Genomic DNA, 20,733 nt, shown 5'->3' with positions numbered 1-20,733 from the left:
TTGAGCCGGGACTGAGGTTCCTTATGAGCCACATGGTCCAAAGGGCCCCAATAGGGGTTTGGCGGAGCCGGGGACGATGGTCGTGAGCCTGCTTCCGGGGATGCTGGGCTTGACTTGGCTTCTCAGGAGCAGTGCTCATGACAGTCACTTACACTAGAGCAGGGTCTGTGTAGTAGATGCACAGCAGTTACTGCATCTGCGAGCCTTAGCCTACGCAGATATTATATATATATATATATATATATATATATATATATATATATATAGTCACTTACACCAGAGTAGGCTCTGTGTAGCAGCTACACAGCAGTTACTGCGTCTGTGAGCATTGGCCTGTGCAGGTACTATTATATATGTACAGGGTCTGTGTAGCAGCTGCACAGCAGTTACTGCGTCTGCGAGCATTGGCCTGTGCAGGTATTATTAGATATGTAATCACTTACACTAGAGCAGGGTCTGTGTAGTGGCTGCACAGCAGTTACTGCGTCTGCAAGCCTTAGCCTGCGCAGGTATTATATATATAATCACTTACACCAGAGCAGGCTCTGTGTAGCAGCCGCACAGCAGTTACTGCATCTGCGAGCATTGGTCTGTGCAGGTACTATTATATATGTACAGGGTCTGTGTAGCAGCTGCACAGCAGTTACTGCGTCTGCAAGCATTGGCCTGTGCAGGTATTATATATATAGTCACTTACACTAAAGCAGGGTCTGTGTAGTAGCTGCACAGCAGTTACTGCGTCTGCGAGCATTGGCCTGTGCCGGTATTATTAGATATGTAGTCACTTACACCAGAGTAGGCTCTGTGTAGCAGCTACACAGCAGTTACTGCGTCTGTGAGCATTGGCCTGTGCAGGTACTATTATATATGTACAGGGTCTGTGTAGCAGCTGCACAGCAGTTACTGCGTCTGCGAGCATTGGCCTGTGCAGGTATTATTAGATATGTAATCACTTACACTAGAGCAGGGTCTGTGTAGTGGCTGCACAGCAGTTACTGCGTCTGCAAGCCTTAGCCTGCGCAGGTATTATATATATAATCACTTACACCAGAGCAGGCTCTGTGTAGCAGCCGCACAGCAGTTACTGCATCTGCGAGCATTGGTCTGTGCAGGTACTATTATATATGTACAGGGTCTGTGTAGCAGCTGCACAGCAGTTACTGCGTCTGCAAGCATTGGCCTGTGCAGGTATTATATATATAGTCACTTACACTAAAGCAGGGTCTGTGTAGTAGCTGCACAGCAGTTACTGCGTCTGCGAGCATTGGCCTGTGCCGGTATTATTAGATATGTAGTCACTTACACCAGAGCAGGGTCTGTGTAGCAGCTGCACAGCAGTCACTGCCTCTGCAAGCCTTAGCTTGTGCAGGTATTATTAGATATGTAGTCACTTACACCAGAGCACGGTCTGTATAGTAGCTGCACAGCAGTTACTGCGACTGCGAGCATTGGCCTGTGCAGGTACTATTATATATGTACAGGGTCTGTGTAGCAGTTGCACAGCAGGTTAATGTGCCTGCGAGCATTGGCCTGTGCCGGTATTATATATATATAGTCACTTACACTAGAGCAGGGTCTGCGTATTATATATATAGTCACTTACACTAGAGCAGGGTCTGTGTAGTAGCTGCACAGCAGTTACTGCGTCTGCGAGCATTGGCCTGTGCAGGTATTATTAGATATGTAGTCACTTACACCAGAGCAGGGTCTGTGTAGCAGCTGTACAGCAGTTACTGCGTCTGCGAGCATTGGCCTGTGCAGGTATTATATATATAGTCACGTACACTAGATCAGGGTCTGTGTAGCAGCTGCACAGCAGTTACTGCGTCTGCGAGTCTTAGCCTGTGCAGGTATTATATCTATAGTCACTTACACTAGGGCATGGTCTGTGTAGTAGCTGCACAGCAGTTACTGTGTCTGCGAGCATTGGCCTGTGCAGGTACTATTATATATGTACAGGGTCTGTGTAGCAGTTGCACAGCAGTTACTGCGTCTGCGAGCATTGGCCTGTGCCGGTATTATATATAGTCACTTACACTAGAGTCACTTACACTAGAGCAGGGTCTGCGTATTATATATATAGTCACTTAAACTAGAGCAGGGTCTGCGTATTATATAGTCACTTACACTAGAGCAGGTTCTGTGTAGTAGCTGCACAGCAGTTACTGTGTCTGCGAGCATTGGCCTGTGCAGGTATTATTAGATATGTAGTCACTTACACCAGAGCAGGGTCTGTGTAGCAGCTGCACAGCAGTTACTGCGTCTGCGAGCATTGGCCTGTGCCGGTATTATATATAGTCACTTACACAAGATTCACTTACACTAGAGCAGGGTCTGCGTATTATATATATAGTCACTTATATTAGAGCAGGGTCTGCGTATTATATATATAGTCACTTACACTAGAGCAGGGTCTGTGTAGTAGCTGCACAGCAGTTACTGCGTCTGCGAGCATTGGCCTGTGCCGGTATTATATATAGTCACTTACACAAGATTCACTTACACTAGAGCAGGGTCTGCGTATTATATATATAGTCACTTACATTAGAGCAGGGTCTGCGTATTATATATATAGTCACTTACACTAGAGCAGGGTCTGTGTAGTAGCTGCACAGCAGTTACTGCGTCTGCGAGCATTGGCCTGTGCAGGTATTATTATATATGTACAGGGTCTGTGTAACAGCTGCACAGCAGTTACTGCGTCTGCGAGCATTGGCCTGTGCAGGTATTATTAGATATGTAGTCACTTACATCAGAGAAGTGTCTGTGTAGCAGCTGCACAGGAGCAGCTACTGTGCCCAGTGTAATTTCAAAACCTGATGTTTAGAAAATCACGTACTTACAATATTTAATTTCAACATGTGATGAGTGTAATACAAGGAATTACAGCTTCAACGTGCATTCCTAGAGTTTGCAAAAGGGCTCCTCTTAACAATAACAACAAAGGGGTGAGAACGTCTAAGTTGATGGGTGCTAAAAGAAATGCATATAAAATTCACTACAAGGGTTGGATCGCATACACTCACCTGATGCTGCCTGGAAACTGGCCATGCGCGTTTCCTAAAGGGTAGCGTCTAGTTCCCATTCGAGAAACGGACCACATTACGGCCCCGCCCCCACTTCATCACGTGGGCTGCTCTGCCTGACGTGGTTTCAACGCTCACGTCATCATCATTTTTGCACGAGCTGGAACTGGCAAGGCGTTGTGGGAGCGATTCCTCCTTTGCAAAGGACATGTATCGTTGATGGTTATTTGATTTCTGGTAAGTCTTAAAGTTTTCTCATGTTGATTGTCAATATTGGGAAGCGAGTATTTCTGTGTATTTTGGTAGTTTATAATGTGCATCAGGGGGTGAGATTTACTCAAAATGCAGACAGAGTCCGTGTTTTTCCGTTATTTCGGTGTATTTTTGGGATATGTAACGTGCATTACAGAGGTGAGGCAATATTGGTATTGCGTATTTTGGGGGTTGAGATTAACTTAAAGTACAGGTGGATTCAATTCGTTTTGGGGTTTTCTCTTGCAAATGTGCGACGTGTGTGTTATGTTCTGCCTCCTCACTGAGACAGAACGGTGAAGGCCTTTCAAGTGGGCCGCAATGGCGCAGCTCCAGCTGGAGCGAAATGAGATACACCACACGTTGTCTTGCCCGGAACAGATTCCCGTGGGCGGGGACGGGGCTTTTATTAAGACGCCCTGCGTCACCGCGTTGCGGGACGCAGGGCGGATGCAACATTCCTCTTTTATTTTAACTTAATTTAACATTAAACAAAACACGTCATACAGATATGCAAATGCCTGACCTTACACAAACCCGGGTACTCCCCCCTCTCATAGTTCTCGTGGGGCAGACTACCATACATAGGGCCTTATTCCAAGTACTCCGGTCCGGAGTTAAAGCCGCTGGTAAAACCATACCGGCACTGTTTCCACATCCGCCCAATCATGACCCGTGGCCCCGGAAATAGCACCTCCCCCAACCGCCACCGCGGAGTTAAGGGTCCCGTAAAGTCCACCTGCACGGAAACCCCTCTGTTACTGGCAATACGAAACACCGCGAGCATCACAACTAGCGCGGACACAGAAACACCGCCAGAAAAATGGCGTTAAAACCGTGATCACGGTGGCGGTACCGACGCCACCACGAACATGACGTTAAACAGTGCCTGCTGAACTGAATCGGGGCACAGGTGCACCAAATCAGCACAGCTGGACCCAGCAGCACACTGGGAGCCTACAAAAGGGCCACACACAGCCCAATACAACACAGAACCATGCAGGCAGCAGCTCTAGTAGCACTTGGACTGGGCCTACTCAACCAACAGGCAGCACTGCACATGATGGCAGTGATGGTGCAGAGGAGGCGGAGGAGGCGCAGGCGCCAACCGCCAACCCTGCACCTATGGCAAACCCCATTGTCCAGCCGGCAGAACCCCGCAGGCAGCCTGCAATAGCACACATCAGGGCCTCACCCTGGAACCTTACCCCAGGACAGATCCACACAATATACCGGCTGGACCGTCCAACAATCCTGTACATCACTGCCATGATTGAGGACAACATCAGCAGCCACATAGACACCCCCCACCGCCATCCCCCCCCTTCCTGAAGGTTGTGCCTGTGCTGCATTTCCTTGACACTGGCACCTATCAACACACGGTCGGTGAGCTGCACGGCATATCACAACCCTGTTTTTCTAAAACCCTGGTACAGGTACTGGATGCCCTGTTGCGCCATGTGTCGGAACACATAGCCCTACCCCGTACCCTCCCCGAGGTCATTGCCACCAAGTTGGCCTTCCATGCCATAGCAGGCATGCCTAATTGCATAGGTGCAATTGACTGCACCCACATTGAGCTGACAGTACCACGTGCAATTGAGATGGTGTTCCGCAATAGAAAACAGTATCACTCGTTGAATGTACAGATGGTATGTGATGCCACGCTACTGAATACACACTGCTGCACACGTTTCCCAGGCTCAACCCATGGCTCAATGGTACTGCAGAATTCCACGTTTCCACGGTACATGGAACGCTATGCTGGACAAAACACATGGCTTTTAGGTGAGTACAGCTGGAAATGCTCCGACCCTGTTGAAGTGGTGTGTGTGTCTCCAGGCCAATGAGCAATGTGAGTGTGCCACTGTGACCGCACATGCATCACCCCCCCTGCCATCAACCAAATAGACAGCGGATCCCAAACATCACAAAGCAAAGGAAGACATGACAGGTCAACACAGTGTGCCCGTACACACCCTGCCACATGATACACACAGCTGATACTGTCACTGTCCCATACACCTTGTGCCACTGCAAACACCCACCCACAAATGGAACACTCCCCTCCCAATGCACATGATGCCTGTAAATGAGACGTCCTGCATTAACTACTTCATTACAGTGGAGTGACTCTGCCATGTGTGCACATCACTGCACTATGCCATACTCACAATCAAATGTCACCTGCAGGGCAGAGTACACATGCACGTAAATGTGTAGGTCAATATCCATTTGGCTACATCCACTGTGATGGCAAAAAAAACACTTCCAAGCACTGCATGGCACACATGCATGAATGAACAATGATACAAAATAGCACAGCATCAGATGAAGACATGATACATCAAACACTGACATGTCCCCCCATCTACATTCCATGTAGGTGATGCTGGATATGCACTCCCGCCATGGATGATGACACCTGTACGGAGACCAAGGAAGAGGCATGAAGAGGTGTACAATAGGGCACATGTCCGCACACGTGGAATGATTGAGAGGACATTCGGACTGCTGAAGGCCCGGTTCCGCTGTTTGAGCAGATCTGGCGGATCACTGCTGTACAGCCCAGTGAAGACGGGAAAAATCACACTCGTATATGCCATGATGCACAATCTCTGCCGGCGCAAGAACATCCCAATGCCCCCAGACGCAGAAGAAGAAGATGGGGATGGAGATGGGGATGGGGATGGGGATGGAGATGGGGATGGGATGGCACCACCTCCCCCTGGGTCCACTTCATGGCCAAAGAGCACGGGATGAACTGATTTGCATTTACTTTTGAGACACAGCACATTCACAGCAATGCATGGACATGGTGATGACAATAAATAATTTGTTGTACTGCAAATGAAATGATAGATGTCCACACATGTATATTTTGATTTCAAATGATGATATATTGATGAATTAACAACAGGGAAGGAGGTGCAATGGTTAGGGAAGTTGTACACCCGTGCGCACCCACCACCCAAACGTACCCACCCCTCACACCCTTAAAGTCCACGTGTGTCCTGCAGTGGCCCACACACATGCCATTACTTCCGTGTGCGCTTCTGTGCCTGTGCATCCTTGCCCGAGAGCCCCGTTAGCCGACTCGAGCGCCTCCTTGGACTGGCAGTAGTGGAGCTGGATGGGGTGGTGGTATTGGATGGCACAGAATCAGGTATAGATGGCATACGTGCAATATTTGCCTGTTGCCCAATCAACATGTACTTTATGAGCCTGGAGGTGTTGTCATTACCCGCCCGCACATGGCGTGCCAGGGTGACAATAGTGCTGGCAAAGCGTCCAATGGACCTTGATAGGCGACGCACTGACGTGCTGTAGCACTCCCTCTGCAGCCTAGATTCCTCGAGCTACCTCTCCACCAGCTGGGTGAGGGTAGCCTGCTGCTCCTCCATCCGCTGCATGCGGGAATTAAGCTCTGCCATAGATGGGGTGGGTGACCTCATGGGACTTCGGAGTGATGTGGGACTAAACTCCAGATGATAGAAGGATCCCAGGTCATCAAATGTGGGCATCTCCCCCTGTGGCCCAGTATCAGAGTGCTCTGCCGGGGCACTGTTGTCACTACAGGCCGCCTCCTCTGCAGTGCAGCTGCCTTCCGTGTTGGTTTGGGTGGGCACGATGGGTTCCCGTAGCACCTGTGTTAACTCAGGCAGCGTGGAGACGCTGGGGATGTTGGTGGTGGTGGCCGGCACATTTGTTGCAGTTGGTATTGGGGGCAGAGATGCCGAACTGCTGGCAGCATCCTCTTGTGCAGGTGCGGTGGCTTGGACACGTGCTGGTGCAGATTGCCTGGCCTGTTGTGCAGTATCACTGTCACTTGATACGGCTGTGGGGACACAGAGGACATGCAATTAGTGTTGTGGTGGTGGCTGATGGGTACATCACATGCATCATACAGGTTGATCATTGAATAGTGCTAGTTACATGCATCTGATTGTTGGGGGTATGCATTGTTGTGATATTGGTTGCCATACGGATCATGATGGGTCCTTTAGCCCAGTCATGCACCGATTGGGGGGGGGTTGTTAATGGGTCCTTTGGCCCAGTCATGCACTGCTTGGGGGGGGGTTGTTAATGGGTCCTTTGGCCTAGTCATGCACTGCTTGGGGTGGGGGGATGGTAATGGGTCCTTTGGCCCAGTCATGCACTACTTGGGTTTGGGGGGGGATTGTTAATGGGTCCTTTGGCCCAGTCATGCACTGCTTGAGGGGGGGGGGTTGTTAATGGGTCCTTAGGCCCAGTCATGCACTGCTTGGGGGGGGGGTTGTTAATGGGTCCTTTGGCCCAGTCATGCCATCAACATATTCTCATGTGGCATTCATGTTTCACCACTTACCAGCATCTGCAGGTGGGCTCACTCCTGCCTCAGCCTCCCCGATCCCATGGATGCCCTGAAGGTGGAGGACACTGCTGCAACGCTCCTCCCATACTTGCAGCCTCAGTGGGGAAGGGGGTCCTCCACCTGTCCCACTGCTGCGTTGGCGGTGTGTGGAGATCAGGTTCCGAACCCTCAGCCTGAGGTCCTCCCACCGCTTGTGCAGGTCTTGACGCTCCTCACAGTCACGCCCACAGCAGTGCACTTGCATGGTGCTTCCGCCCACACTTCCTTCCTCTGCTGCTGTCTGGCACGCCGTTGATCGGCACTGAACAGCATCTCTGCATGCTCCACTATATGCTCTACCAGAACAGTTAGCTCCGCCTCACTAAAGCGCTGTTTGCGCTGCCTCTGAGCTGGAATCCTGGCAGACATGCTGGTGGTCCCTTTTGCCTTCTCACAGTGTGGATTCTGCTTGTGCTGACTCTGGATGGCAATGGATTGTGCTTTATATGATGGCCGCCTCTCTGTTTCCTGTTTTGGCGATCATGGTATTTCCGGTTCCCGTGTCCGTGGCGACGGAGGCGGACACGGTTTTTGCACTACTTGTGGCAGCGCAATGTCCATTTCCGTGGCTTTTTACGTGATGGCGGTAACAATGTTTCCGCGTCCGTGTCGTACGCGCGACCAACAGCACGTAATTGGACGGTCTTTCCGCAACCTTGCGGACACAGAAACTTTGTTACCACCGTCACGGAATCACTGCGGTCCAAACCTGACAGGTTGTAATGAGGCCCATAGTCTTTTAGCCGAGCTGGCGGCTGGGTGGTGGTTCTCAAACCATATCTCCCACCCCTGGAGCCGGGCCCCACTGTCTCATTGGGTGTCTCACCTTCCATCTCCGTCTCATCCATGTCAGGTCCGCTCCACTGCTCCCACGTCCTGTCACTCGCTTCTTCTTCACCCGGCAAGTGAGTAGGTTCTTCTTCAGTCGGCTGGGAGGCTTCATCCTCTTGGGGGCATTCCCCATCAGTCCATAGGTTGCGTGGCACCGCCTTGAAACACGACGCATTTCGTGTCACCTGTCTGCGTCCTCTCTTTACAGTTATCATGGTCCCTTGTTTCTCACTGACAGTCCACGTGAACCACTCATAGCTGGAGTCCAGTTTGGACCTTGTCGGGTTCTGCTGCATGACCACCTGGTCGCCCACCTGGTGGTCGGATGGTTTCAACCTCCTCTTGGCACTCATGTGGGCGTTGGCTTCCGTTCTCCTTCTTTCGGTGTGCTCCTTGTCAAATCTGTCCGGGTCCTGCTGGGGTGATTTGGGATAGAAGACTTTATTACGGTGCCAAACATGAGGTCAGCTGGCGGAACACCCGTCGTGCTGTGAGGAGTGACGCGGTAGTTTCGCAGGAAACGGTAAAGGTCGACTTTCCACGGGCTGGCATTTGCTCTCGATAACCTCAGCACTTTGTTGACTGTCCTCATGAACCGTTCAACATCACCATTCGCCTGGGGCCATCTTGGCATGATGTGATGGTACCTTATGTTTAGTTCCTGCTGGTAATGTTTGAATTCCTCCCCTTGGAATGGGGTCCATTATCATTCTTGATTGTAGTGGGCAGTCCATGTGTTGCAAACATCTTCTCCATGGCAGGGATCACCACCTCCGCTGCCGTGGATTCAACTACCTCGACTTCGGGATATCGGGAGTGAACGTCAATGGCCACCAGGAGGTAGAGGCCTTCTCGTAGTGTACAAAAGTCGATGCTGACTGCATCCCATCTGTCAAGACTATCTGTCAAGACTTGATGGTCGTGTAGACGATGAGACCTCCGTCCCCAAACACCACTCGAGCAGACAATACTAACACTGCTCGCGTAGTGCTTGGAGCCACAGGTGTAGAATGCCGTCAGCCGGAACCAGGAACGCTGGATGGTCCCCCCTGACCACTACAAGGCAAACATTTAGGTTAGACCATGAACACAACTCTAAGGAAACAATATATCTACAAGAGGGCTTACCCAGTATAGATGGCAGGGAACTCAGTGAAGGATGTACTGGATAGGGGTCAATGGTGGTAGGCAGAGGTTGGCGGCGGTTGGTAGTTTGGATGGCACTCGGCAAAGATGATGGTATCACCTGATACAGGCAAACAGAGTCAAGAGTTCACAAGAGGAGTCCAAAAACAATCCTATGAGCAATCCGTGGTCAACAAAACATAGCTGTCCGTATAAACACAGTGGGGCGATCCAAAATGAGTCCTAAGGAAATAGCCGAGGTTGTATCCGATATAATGCAGGGTCCGGGCAAAAGTACCAAAAGGTGAAATCCAAAAAGCAGTCCCAAAAAACGTTCCGTGGTCAATGAGCAGTAGCAAAGTAATCCGTAGAAAAGCCAAACAGGATGAACAAAGTCAGCTGTGAAGCGTTTAACGCTAGTGAACGCATCTCTTTTGAAAGCCAGAAGCGCTCACGTGACCATGTCACAAGACCACAGGTCTTATCACGTGGCCGCGCTTCAAGACACGTGACTTTAATTTGTTTCCTGCGCGATGGATGCTATGCGTTCTGCCTCCCCAGGCTCCATTTGTCACGCGGAGCACAGCGCAACGGGCTCGCCTAGTCCCCCGGTGTCGCCGCTGCGCGGACCATGTAGCAAGACGCCAGGGGATTCGCCAGCGCAAATAAGGATGACGCAGCAGTACCGGGTGCCAACCACTGCCACCCCCTCACTGGCAGACCTACTCTGTTTGGGGTTCTGGTGTTTTTGTTGGATGCTAGGCGGGATTGCCGGGGATGAGCCTATAGGGGGCGTGACACCAACTGCCAAAACCACGTTCCGCTGACTGGATTGGTTCTGGATCCGGTGGAGCTCCGGTTATCTGGCAGGGTAGACAGGTGTTGATTAGCCTTTCGACCTTCTCGTCTATCTGTGGAAACCACACTCGGTGCCGGATTCGAGCCTTCGTCTGAGCCATCCCTTGGTTGCCTTCATGGGCTAGCGCCACTATTCTGTCCTGGAGGCTCGACGGGATGACAATACGATTTCCCCTGAGCAGCAGTCCTTGCTCTGTGATCAACTGGTCCTGTCGTATGGTGAACATCCCCGCGAGAAACGCCTTTGCTTCCGCTGTCCTGTTGTGGGTGTTCTTCATGAAGGACTTCCAATCGCCTGAGATTGCAGCACGTGTCCTTGTGTGTTTCCAATTCAATGTCCTCGATGCTGACAGCCTTTGGTCTCATGGCCCACACCACCTGGCAGATATGTTCCTCGGTCTCTTCGGCTACTTGGACTTCTTGTGGAGTCGCCGCTCGAGGGTGTCTTGATAGTTAGTCCGCCAGGTTTCCACTTTCCGGCTGATAGGCCAATTCAAAATTGTACTGCTGGAGGTGCAATAGCCATTTGGCTATTCTGGCCGGCGTGTGAGAGGATGTGCCCATGAAGATAGGCAACAGGGGTTTGTGATCCGTAACTGCCGTGAATCTTCGGCCATAGAGATAGAGGTGAAAGTGACGACACCCCCAAAGTACGGCAATTGCCTCCTTCTCAATGTGCGAGTATCGCTGCTCTGTCATTGTGAGAGCTCTTGACGCGTATGCAATGGGCCTTTTCTCCCCTTCTTTGGTGACCTGCATGAGGATGGCCCCTAGGCCGACAGGGCTTGCATCCACAAATAGTTCAGTTGGGAGGTCGGTGTCATAGTACGCCATCTTTGTGTCAACTGACAGCGACTCGTGATGTTCTCAAAGGCCTCCTGATACGCTTGCCCCCATTCCCACTTTGTGTTCAGCTTGGTAAGCTCTCGCAGGGGTTCAGAGAGGTTCAGAGAGGGTGGCCAGGTTCCGCATGAACCTCCCACAGTATGTGGCCCTCCCCAGGAAGCTGTGCGCACTTCAGTGGGTGTCATTGGCGGACTCGCAGCCTGTATGCCGGCAACCTTCTGGGGGTCCGGGGAAATGCCAGTGCTGCTGAACTTGTAGCCAAAGAAATGTTTCCGTCTTCTAGCCTGCCCAGGAGCGTTTGTAATCTCCTCAAGTGTTCTTCTCTGTCCTGAGCATGGGTCAGGATATCGTCACTTACATTTAGGACACCTGGTATGTCCCGGATGACCTCCTGAATTGTCTGTTGAAAGACTTTGGCAGCTGACGAGATCACAAAGCTTAGACGCTTATATCTTCGTAAGCCCAGGTGTGTCGAGAAAGTGCTTATGTATCAAGAGTCTCTATGCAGCTTTAGCTGGTGGTATCCTGCTATCAGATCAACCTTGGAGAAGACTCGTGACCCGGTGAGATTGGCCACGATTTCGTCGAGCGTTGGTGTAATGTGGCGCTCCCGCTCGATTGCAGTGTTCGGAAGGCGCATGTCTATACAAATCCGGACTTTTCCCGGCTGTTTGGGTTTTTTTGTGACCACCATCGGGGATCCCATGGTGTTGGCCCAGTAACCTCTGCTATTATGCCGGCTTCTTCCAATGCATTAAGTTCTTTCTCCACTTGTTCACGCATATGGAACGGGGTTCTCCTGTGTCTTACGGCCTTTGGCTGGACCGACTCGTCTATGTGGAGCTTGATTGTCTTTCCTTTCAAACACCCTATCCCGTTTTGCAGGTTGGGATACTGTGCCAGGATCTTCTCGACCTCTTCTGCTTCCTTCACTTGGCAGACGAACTTGACTAGCCCTAGGTCTTCAGCCGCATCCCCACTCAGAAGGAATTCGATCCCCGCATTGACGATGTAGATTTTCGATGGTAGCCTGTTTTCACCATGGCTGAGGGTGGTGCGGAATCTGCCAACCACCGGTAGGGGCTTCCTACAGCCATACGCAAACAGTAAAGTGTCTGTGTTCTTCAGATCTGGTTGCGGTTGCAGTGTCTGTAATGTGCTTGTGGGCATAACAATTACGGACGCTCCCGTGTCTATGGTCATCCATACCTGCTGGTTTTGGAGAGTGACCTGGCATCTGCGCCTCCAGAGCCCTTTTTTCTGCGTTGCATGTCCATGATCCAGGGCTGACACCAGGTAGACTTTCCTCCCTTTCTTCCACTGTTCCCTGCCGGGTTCATGTTGGGTCCCTGTGACGTCATCCCCTTCTTCCTCAGTCGAAGAGTTTGTTATTTCGACTTGCCTTGCACTGGCTTGCTCCTTTTTCTTGATCCCGCTCTTCTCTTGGGGATTATTCGGGGGCAGCAGTGCGGTGCCCGATGACCGGCACACCTTAGCATAGTGGTCCTTTCTGCCACATGCCCCACATGTTGTTCCTTGCGCGGGGCAGTTTCGCCGTCCATGTCGCAGTCCACCACACCATCCACACTCCGTGGGTCCCGGGATTTGTGGCTGCCACCTAGCTTGTGCATAGTTGCCGCCAGCCTCATCCCTTGAGGACTGTCTGTTGGTGACATGGGCCATCGGCAGGCTGTAGTTTTCGAAGAGTCGTCCCCATGTTGGCGGCCCTGATATGTGCCAGTTCCCTTTGACGGCCCAATTCCAGAATGCGTGTTAGAGAGATGCCCTTCTCACTCAGTACCATCCTTCTCAGTTTCTCCGATTGGATGCTGTTGATGAGCTGTCTCCGGATTTCTTACTCGACATTCGTGAACTCACACGATATTGCCAGCTTCCTGAGTCGGGTGTTGTAGACATCTAAGGTCTCTTCTTCCGCTTGAATTGTGGTACAGAATATAAAGGTTTCATAGTCAGGGTTGAGTTGTGGGAGAAAATGAGCCGTCAAGGCATCTTTTGCTTGCTGGTAAATGTCCTGGCCATCATCGATGATTAGTGAGTTAAAAATGCATAGCACTTCGTCCCCCACGTTTAGCAACAAATGTGATCTCATTTTTCTGGCAGTAGTTATGTCCTTACAATCCATTGCCATTTCAAATTTTTGGATCCATAGCTGCCACCGGGGGCCAACTGAAGATGGGTCCGTGAATGGGTCAAATGGCTGAATCATGGCAGAGGAGCCCCCTTGTGGGCGAGCTTGTGGTGACGACACTGATAGATTAGCCGCAAGCCTAGAAGGCGAACCAGGCCTGGGGGTGGACGTGCCGGTCGCCATAGTGGGGTCTCACTGTCTCTCAATGGGGTTTATGCGCCTCACCTTGGTACGTAGCTTCAGGCGTTGGTTGACCTTTCTGTGGCAGAAATTCCGAGCCACAGCTGATGGGACTGCTGCCTCGCTCCAGGTGCTTGCTGCTGTGATCACACGTCTGTGCTGCGTGTGTGATGATTACCCACGTTGTGCTGTGGTGCCTCTGGCCCCTGGGCACCAGTTGGTTGGATGTTGCAGCTCCCTGTGACCATGCTGTGAGGATGTGTCCCCTCCAATAACTGGGCCCTTTATGGGAAGGCAAGTAGCTGGAGCCAGCAAAAAAAAAAAAAATATATATATATTTTTGGGTGGAGGGGGGGGGGTTTGTGTGCCCCACCCCACCGGGAGTCCAAAAATTGTGCGCGTCGCTGCTAATTATAGACAGCTGGTAGGGCGTCGAACGCGCGTGCTGGGTCCCGTTTCCCTCGTCGCCAGTGTTATGTTCTGGCCCCTCACGGAGACAGAACGGTGAAGGCCTTTCAAGTGGGCGGCGATGGCGCAGCTCCAGCTGGAGCGAAATGAGATACACCACACGTTGTCTGTGTCTTGGCCCGGAACTGCCTCCCGTGGGCGGGGCTTTTATTAAGACGCCATGCGTCACCACGTTGCCGGACACAGGGCGGATGCAACAATGTGTTTTATGGAGTGGGGCTGGGCACAGTGCGTTCCTTCTACGTTCCTTCTACTGGGACTTCCACTGTAGCAGTGAACAGTACAGCGAATGGTTAGTTATCCTCCCGCTGGATGGGGGGGGTTTGGAGGATTTGGTATGTGCAGCAGATGGGGATATGTGTTTTATGCAGGGTATGAATTTCCAGCATAACAGTTCAGTTCTTTATTTCTCCTGCACGGGGGGCGATTTGGCATTCCCCAGGAAGGGGATTTTTCATTTACCCCTTTGCAGTGTGTGGCAGAGAAGGCAAAACGGAGGCCTTGTATTGCTTTCATTTACAATCACACATTTAAAGTCCCTATGAGACCCGATAGCATTGTGTTTGTTTAAAAGTTTGCCGATACTTTCTGAAATGCCTTTACGGCTTAATGACTTGTTTCTGTGACGTCGTTGTGACGTTTTCACGTGGGACGTCTATGTGCTTAGGAAGAGGATTAGGAGGAAGGAGTGATCCACGCAGTGCATGGGCAGGTATTTATTTTTATTGCGCATTTATAATTATTCATCTCGGAGAAGTGCCAGGTATATTTAATATTTTTATTTATATTGCGGTCATACACAGGTGTTTCAGAGCACGGCAAGGGAGGGGAACGGGGGAGAACAAAACTCTGATGGGGTTTGTTTTTTCTATTTTGATTTTAGTTGCACCAACAGCGGATCTTTCTGTGTCTTCTTGGCTGGTATCCTCATCCCCGGCTCCACCCACCCCAAACAGAAGTGGTTTATGGCCTCGCCGCACACGCCGAGGAAATTTCAGGGCAGATTCGGCTGCCGCCATCTTCACCCTTATCGAGTGGTGGAAATTGAAAAAATTTGGTGGGGGGTCCCACAAGGGCCGGGGCGGGTTTGGGGCGGGTGGGGTGGGTTCCCAAAGAGGCGGGGTTTGGGGGGTTGGAGCTGGCAGTTGACCTCCGATCAAAGGAAATGTCCAAAATAATAGTTTAAAATGGCGCAATTTCTTTCTTGCTGCTTCTTTTCCAAACTATATATCAATTCCACTTTCATGGCACTGCCGATGAGTTACTTCACTATGCGGATAATAGTTTTGACCAGTGTTGCTGAGTAAATATTCTTTAAAATGCACAATTTGCATCCCATTTTATAAAAAAACTCCCCCCTTGGGTACTATTCAAACATGGTCAGAAAAGGAATGAATTGCCATTTACAACTATGGGCCACTTTTTCATTGGTGCCCGAGACAATTATGGCCCAGTCGAAACCGCACTTCTACAAGGGAGCAAACCGTACCATTCATCTGTGCACCTAAACTACCAACAGCAATGTTAGTCTACGCTGTGACCTGAGCTCAAACAGACGATTATTTTAAGCAGACTGTTAAAGAATCCTTAAAAAGAGCAATTACTCTAGCTAGTGGTGAAAGAGCAAATAATCTGTGGGGAAATCCTGGTTTAAACCGAGGGATTGTCCTGCAACCTCACTCTTAAAGCCTGCTGATTTTCTTTTACTTGAACAACACCCGGCGCAGCTCTCCTCTGAAAGCAGTTGGGCGGCTGCATCGTGTGGGATAGTTTCAATGATAATATGGGTATTTATTTATTCATGCAATGTTTGACGGCTACCTGTATATTTTTTTATGCAATCTGACAAACATTGCATACATAAATGAATAATCGGGTCCATGTATCCGACAAACATTGCATAAATAAACTGGGTCGTTGTGCTGAGGACTGTTAACTTCCTCTGGTGACCCTGTGCACCCTGCACGGGGTCACCAGAGGAAGTTAGTTTAATACAGGTCACAGCTGCAGGAAAAGCAAAGTCCTGCTCTGTACATTTAGGGGGGCGGAGCCATCAGAGCGCTCATGGCGGCAATGAGCTGCTCTGCCCCCCTACGCTGTGCCGCCACGGGCTCTTTCTTTCTTTTCTTTCTTTTTTTTCCAAAGTAACCCAGCGCAGAGCATGGGTTTGGGGTTTGCGGCAGCTGACTCTGGCCGGATCCCGCGATCCGGCTACACATCTGGTGCCGGATCGTGGATCTGACGAGACCGGCCAAATGACCAGTGCGGCCGTTATCTGCGCAACACAGCTTTCACTGTTGTAACAGCAACAAACTCACTATGATGGCATGCAGTTCCCATGGTATGATTTCTGTTACTTTACTGCTATTACGAGGCGAGGGGTTAAGAACATTGCAGGGAGATGTGCCTGACTTTACCGGTCAATGCTGCCAGGCAGTGGATTGAGCTGTACCAGCCAGAGTCTGTACCACAAGATGTCTCTTGACCCCACCACCCCCATATTTCTTTATTTCTGTATAGGACCGACTTCCTTCATTTCCCTGTGACTTCCTTGATTTACCTGCGTTGTCTCACTGACTAGGTGCCTGCATGTTGCTTTGCTAGTATACAGTGCCAGCACGATAACCATGAGTATTTAGCCCTAAAAAAATAGCCATACTGTAGGCAGAGGTCTTCAATCTATGGGGCGTGTGATCCAGGACAGCGAGAAAAGAGAAAATGCATGCTCAGTTAGTGCAACTTGATGAGGGCACGGGAAATAAATGCAGCCTGGACGTGCTATTTCCTGAATTTGGATCGCGTGTCCACGCTGCGTTGCTGCTTCCTGCTGGTGACGCTAGCGTCTTATTGCCTGGTAAGGGATGCTGCTTCTCGGCTCAGACCGCCACACCACAGTTGGACGGAGTGCCGGGAAGCAAGCGTTTCAGGCCTTTGTCGGTCCCTCTTCTTCCCCGTCTCCCTTTGGACCCACGAAGACTAACGTGTGGGGAAAGGTTAGCAGGGGGGCTGGATCACTGCAATGCTGGTTCCCTCTGGACCCCTCTCCCTCTGTGCCCCCACCTTGCTTGGCCATGTGGGAATAAGAGGCGAGCGGCGACGGAAGCACGCATTGCCAGTGTTGTATGATATCCAGCTCCCCCACAGCAGATTGCTGGGCTCTCCAGCAATCTGCCGTGGGGTAGCCAAATATCATACAACACCGGCCTCCCCTGCTTTGGCTGTCCCTCTGTCTCGTCACCCCTCTGGTCCATGGGATAGCGCTGGCTGGGTCCGAGATCCGGCATCAGATGTCTGGCTGGATCTCGGGACCTGGCCTGCCTCAGCCATGACTAGGCTTTATCAAGCCCCCAGCTTTGCAGAGGGAAGCTGGGAGCTTGGTGACCTAATCTAAGCAGGGCTCCTTTCCCCAGCCGTCACTCGTGCATTTCCTGGTTCTGTTTGCTCATCCCGTTTGTTTTTTCTGTCCTGAAAGGGACACCACCGAAATCAATAGGCCATGAACATCACTGTGGCGATGAGGGGTGTGGTCACTGTTGAAAGCAGGCATTCTACATGCTGGACACATTATTGTTTAAATGTGCGTTTTACACATTCAAAGGAAAAAAGTAATTTCCAAACTCAAACTCTGCTAAAACTTGCATTCACTAGTTTTCTTTGAGGTGGGTTTGTGTGTGTGTGTGTGTGTGTGTGTGGTTTATTTATTTATTATTTTATTTGTTCCCACACCAATACAATTTGTGTGCCCCTTGCTTTGTGTTTTATCACATGTTATATTCATAAAGATGTTATGTTTACAAATAAATGCTTCCATTGTGCTGACAGCAGTTATTAGGAAATGTGGGTTCATGGGTGCCAAACAGAGGCAGAAATACCCCAACCCATCCCTTGGCCAAACCCATTTTATAGCACTTCCTTTTTTTATAATTGCAAAAAGCCCTATCGATTAACAAATTTTGCATATTTTTATTTTATTGTTTTGGTTAAATTCAACCTTAAACACAGTCTCAGCAATGGTCTGTCAATCTGCTGAGCTACCCTGGGAGCCATCTACTATAGAGCAAGTCTATGCATCCCATGATATACTAAAATCACTCACTGCCAACAGTACATTGGTTGCACCGCTGCCATAGAAGTGATTTAAAGTGGAATTCATGTATATCATCCTGCTGTGGGTGCCAGGCCTTCGCCTGCATGTGGCCATATGTTGCAGAGAAGCCAAGGGCCCTCATGTCTGGCTTGGCAGCCGTGGCCGTCTGCTGCTACGTTAGCGCTGTCACCTAACTGCAGTATAAGGTACATGGCTATTACTCGATGTTTCCGAAAGTTGGCTCGGTGAGTTAAGAACTACTGTGTCGTATTCTGTGTAAGATATGTAGATGAATGATTTTAATGCCAGCAGGCTGGACTTCACAAAGGGTAACCGATAACAAGCTGATGCTCTTTCTCTCGCTCTATTATTATTATTTTTTTTGGTCTAGTATGAGTCACGTTTTCAGGTATGTGCTCTTGACTGCTCTCTCTACCAGCTGGGGTGGACTGGCCTATAGGGAACTTTTGGAGATTTCCCAGTTGGACCCTGCACCCTAGGTCCCGTTTGTGTGCGGGGGAGGATGTGTGCCGACTGGCAGAGTGTAGTGCGCACATATTGGTACGGTCAATCTAGTACGTTAATAATACTTTTTTTATTGTACTTTTTCAATTGCAGGAACACAAATCGGCTTAATCATCCCATCTTGGACAGCAAAGTACCCAGCAGCAATGGCACCATAAAAAATGCTGACATCTGTATTAGGACTTTCCGACGGTAAGAATGTCTTTTTTTTAAAACAACTGTATTTTGCTGTGGGTGGGTGGGGTAATTTTAAAGGTATAGTAGGAGTCCCAATCAGGTATTTCAAACCTATTATTGAGGGTGTTCCTTTCTCATGTCCAGTTTGGGGCGGTAATGAAAAGTTCACATCTCATGTGGGAGTTGCATTTACAGTGCACTGTGTACTCTCTCCTGGTTTCCCAGCATTACGTCCTGCTTACTAGCTGATGCTTAACACCCAAGAGCTGGTTTTAACCTCTGCTCATTTTGAAGTCTCAGATAGACCCATCTATCCTTGAGTAACTGTGTTCATTGCAGCAGCATCGCTCCAAGCGTTGGTGTGTCAACCTAACCACATGTGTCCCAGCAAGAAAAATCCAGTGAAGCACTTTACCTAGTCACGCAGGCAAGTAAGGATTTCTTCTCCCTACGTAATATTGGTTGAGTAGAAGTGCTGAAGGTTTATATCGGCCCTGTGAGATGTGCATCCAGGTGTGGTTTTCGCCGCCCTGTGGCCTAGTCCAGGACCACACTTCAACAAAAAATTCGAGCCAGAACTTCGTGATCTGAACAGGGATCTTCTGAGACTTGTATCAATGTGGTGTTTTTTTTTAAATCCAAGCAGCATTTCTGACCCATTAGTGCTGAGTTTGTTTTTCCCCCAAGCTGTTCACATGGTTTTGTTTTTCGCCCCCCCCAAGCCATTTCACGTGGTTAGTTTTAAATCTTATGTGGTGTTTTGTCAATATAAATCTTTTAAAGCATTTTTAATTTTTGAAAACTTTAAATGGTTTAAAAAAAATAACGTGACATAAATTAACTTAAAATAAATAGGCTCCTTTTTTAGATGGATCATTGGTACTAAGTGAAGAAAATATCTTTTTCATTGTACCGATTGGGGCGGGGGGTGTCGAATTAGAAAGATATGATATGATATAGCATTTATAACGCGTCTATACACACGGGTTTCAATGCGCGACGAGGCAAGGGGGGGAACAAAGGGAGGACAGACAACGATCTTACTAGGCCAGGTGTCATTCAGATCACGCAAGTCCATGGGAAGGGGAGAAAAAAGGAAGAGTGCAAGGGGGAAAAGGGACAGGGGAAAGTGCAGTACATGGGAAGTGGAATAAATAAGATAAGATAGATAAATAAAAAACACATAATAAAAAAACAGGCAAGTCAAGGAAGTGCGGTCAAAGTGCTGGAAAGGGGACTGAAGGGGTACAGAAAACTGTCCCCAAGTGCAAGGGTTGCCAGGGAGGCAGTGCAGGTGGGCAGTTGACAGGGCCTGGGCCAGAGATCAGAAGGTTGGCCAGGTAACCAGTGCAATTTCAGTCAGGAGTTCAGCAAGGGAGGGGAGGAGAGAAAGCAGAAGCAAAGAGGAAGGTTTTGAGGTGTTTCCAGAACTGGAGGTGGTTCTCCTCGAGTTTCAGGGAGGCAGGAAGGCTGCTCCAGAGAGAGGCCCCTGCCGAAGAGAGTGATCTGCCACCAACTTGTTGCTTGGAGAAGCGACTGACCCTGAGGGAGTTGGACGCAGATGAGCGAAGAGCTTGAGAAGGAAGGTATTTCGGAAGAGAGAGTTGAAGGTATTTCGGCCCCAGACCCCAGAAGGCCTTGTGTACAATGCAGAGGTTTTGAATTTAATCCTCGCAGCCACTGGGAGCCAGTGCAGAGATTTCAGTCCGGGAGAGATACGATCCCTGGGCTTGAGGCCAAGGACAAGTCTCGCAGTCCTGTTCTGGATAAGTTGTAGAGGGCGGAGACTGGAGGCAGGAAGATTTAGGTAGAGGCT

The 20,733-nt window shown here is 49.9% G+C and overlaps 1 protein-coding gene and 1 long non-coding RNA gene across 4 annotated transcripts in view; one reads left to right on the top strand and one right to left on the bottom strand.

The window, feature by feature from the left end:
* C5QH8orf88 (chromosome 5q C8orf88 homolog) overlaps positions 1–20,733 on the bottom strand; it is a 1,871,959-nt gene that overhangs the window by 1,375,234 nt on the left and 475,992 nt on the right. For 2 of the 3 annotated variants that reach the window (XM_069622340.1, XM_069622339.1), the window contains exon 1: positions 3,027–3,102. The exons of the other annotated variant lie outside the window; for it this stretch is intronic. In XM_069622340.1, coding sequence (XP_069478441.1) covers positions 3,027–3,051 — 25 coding nt within the window. In that variant the 5' untranslated portion in view covers positions 3,052–3,102. Of the gene's footprint in view, positions 1–3,026; positions 3,103–20,733 lie in introns of those variants that run through there. 3 annotated transcript variants of the gene reach the window in all.
* Positions 3,137–19,342, top strand: LOC138498642 (uncharacterized). Its single transcript, XR_011278804.1, has 3 exons — positions 3,137–3,263; positions 18,834–18,932; positions 19,257–19,342. It is a non-coding gene; the product is annotated as an uncharacterized lncRNA (long non-coding RNA).

The sequence above is a fragment of the Ambystoma mexicanum genome, chromosome 5q (genome assembly GCF_040938575.1).
Source record: "Ambystoma mexicanum isolate Mex_15411 chromosome 5q, UKY_AmexF1_1, whole genome shotgun sequence".
Lineage (NCBI taxonomy): Eukaryota > Metazoa > Chordata > Amphibia > Caudata > Ambystomatidae > Ambystoma > Ambystoma mexicanum.
This window is presented reverse-complemented; position numbering and strand designations above follow the sequence as displayed.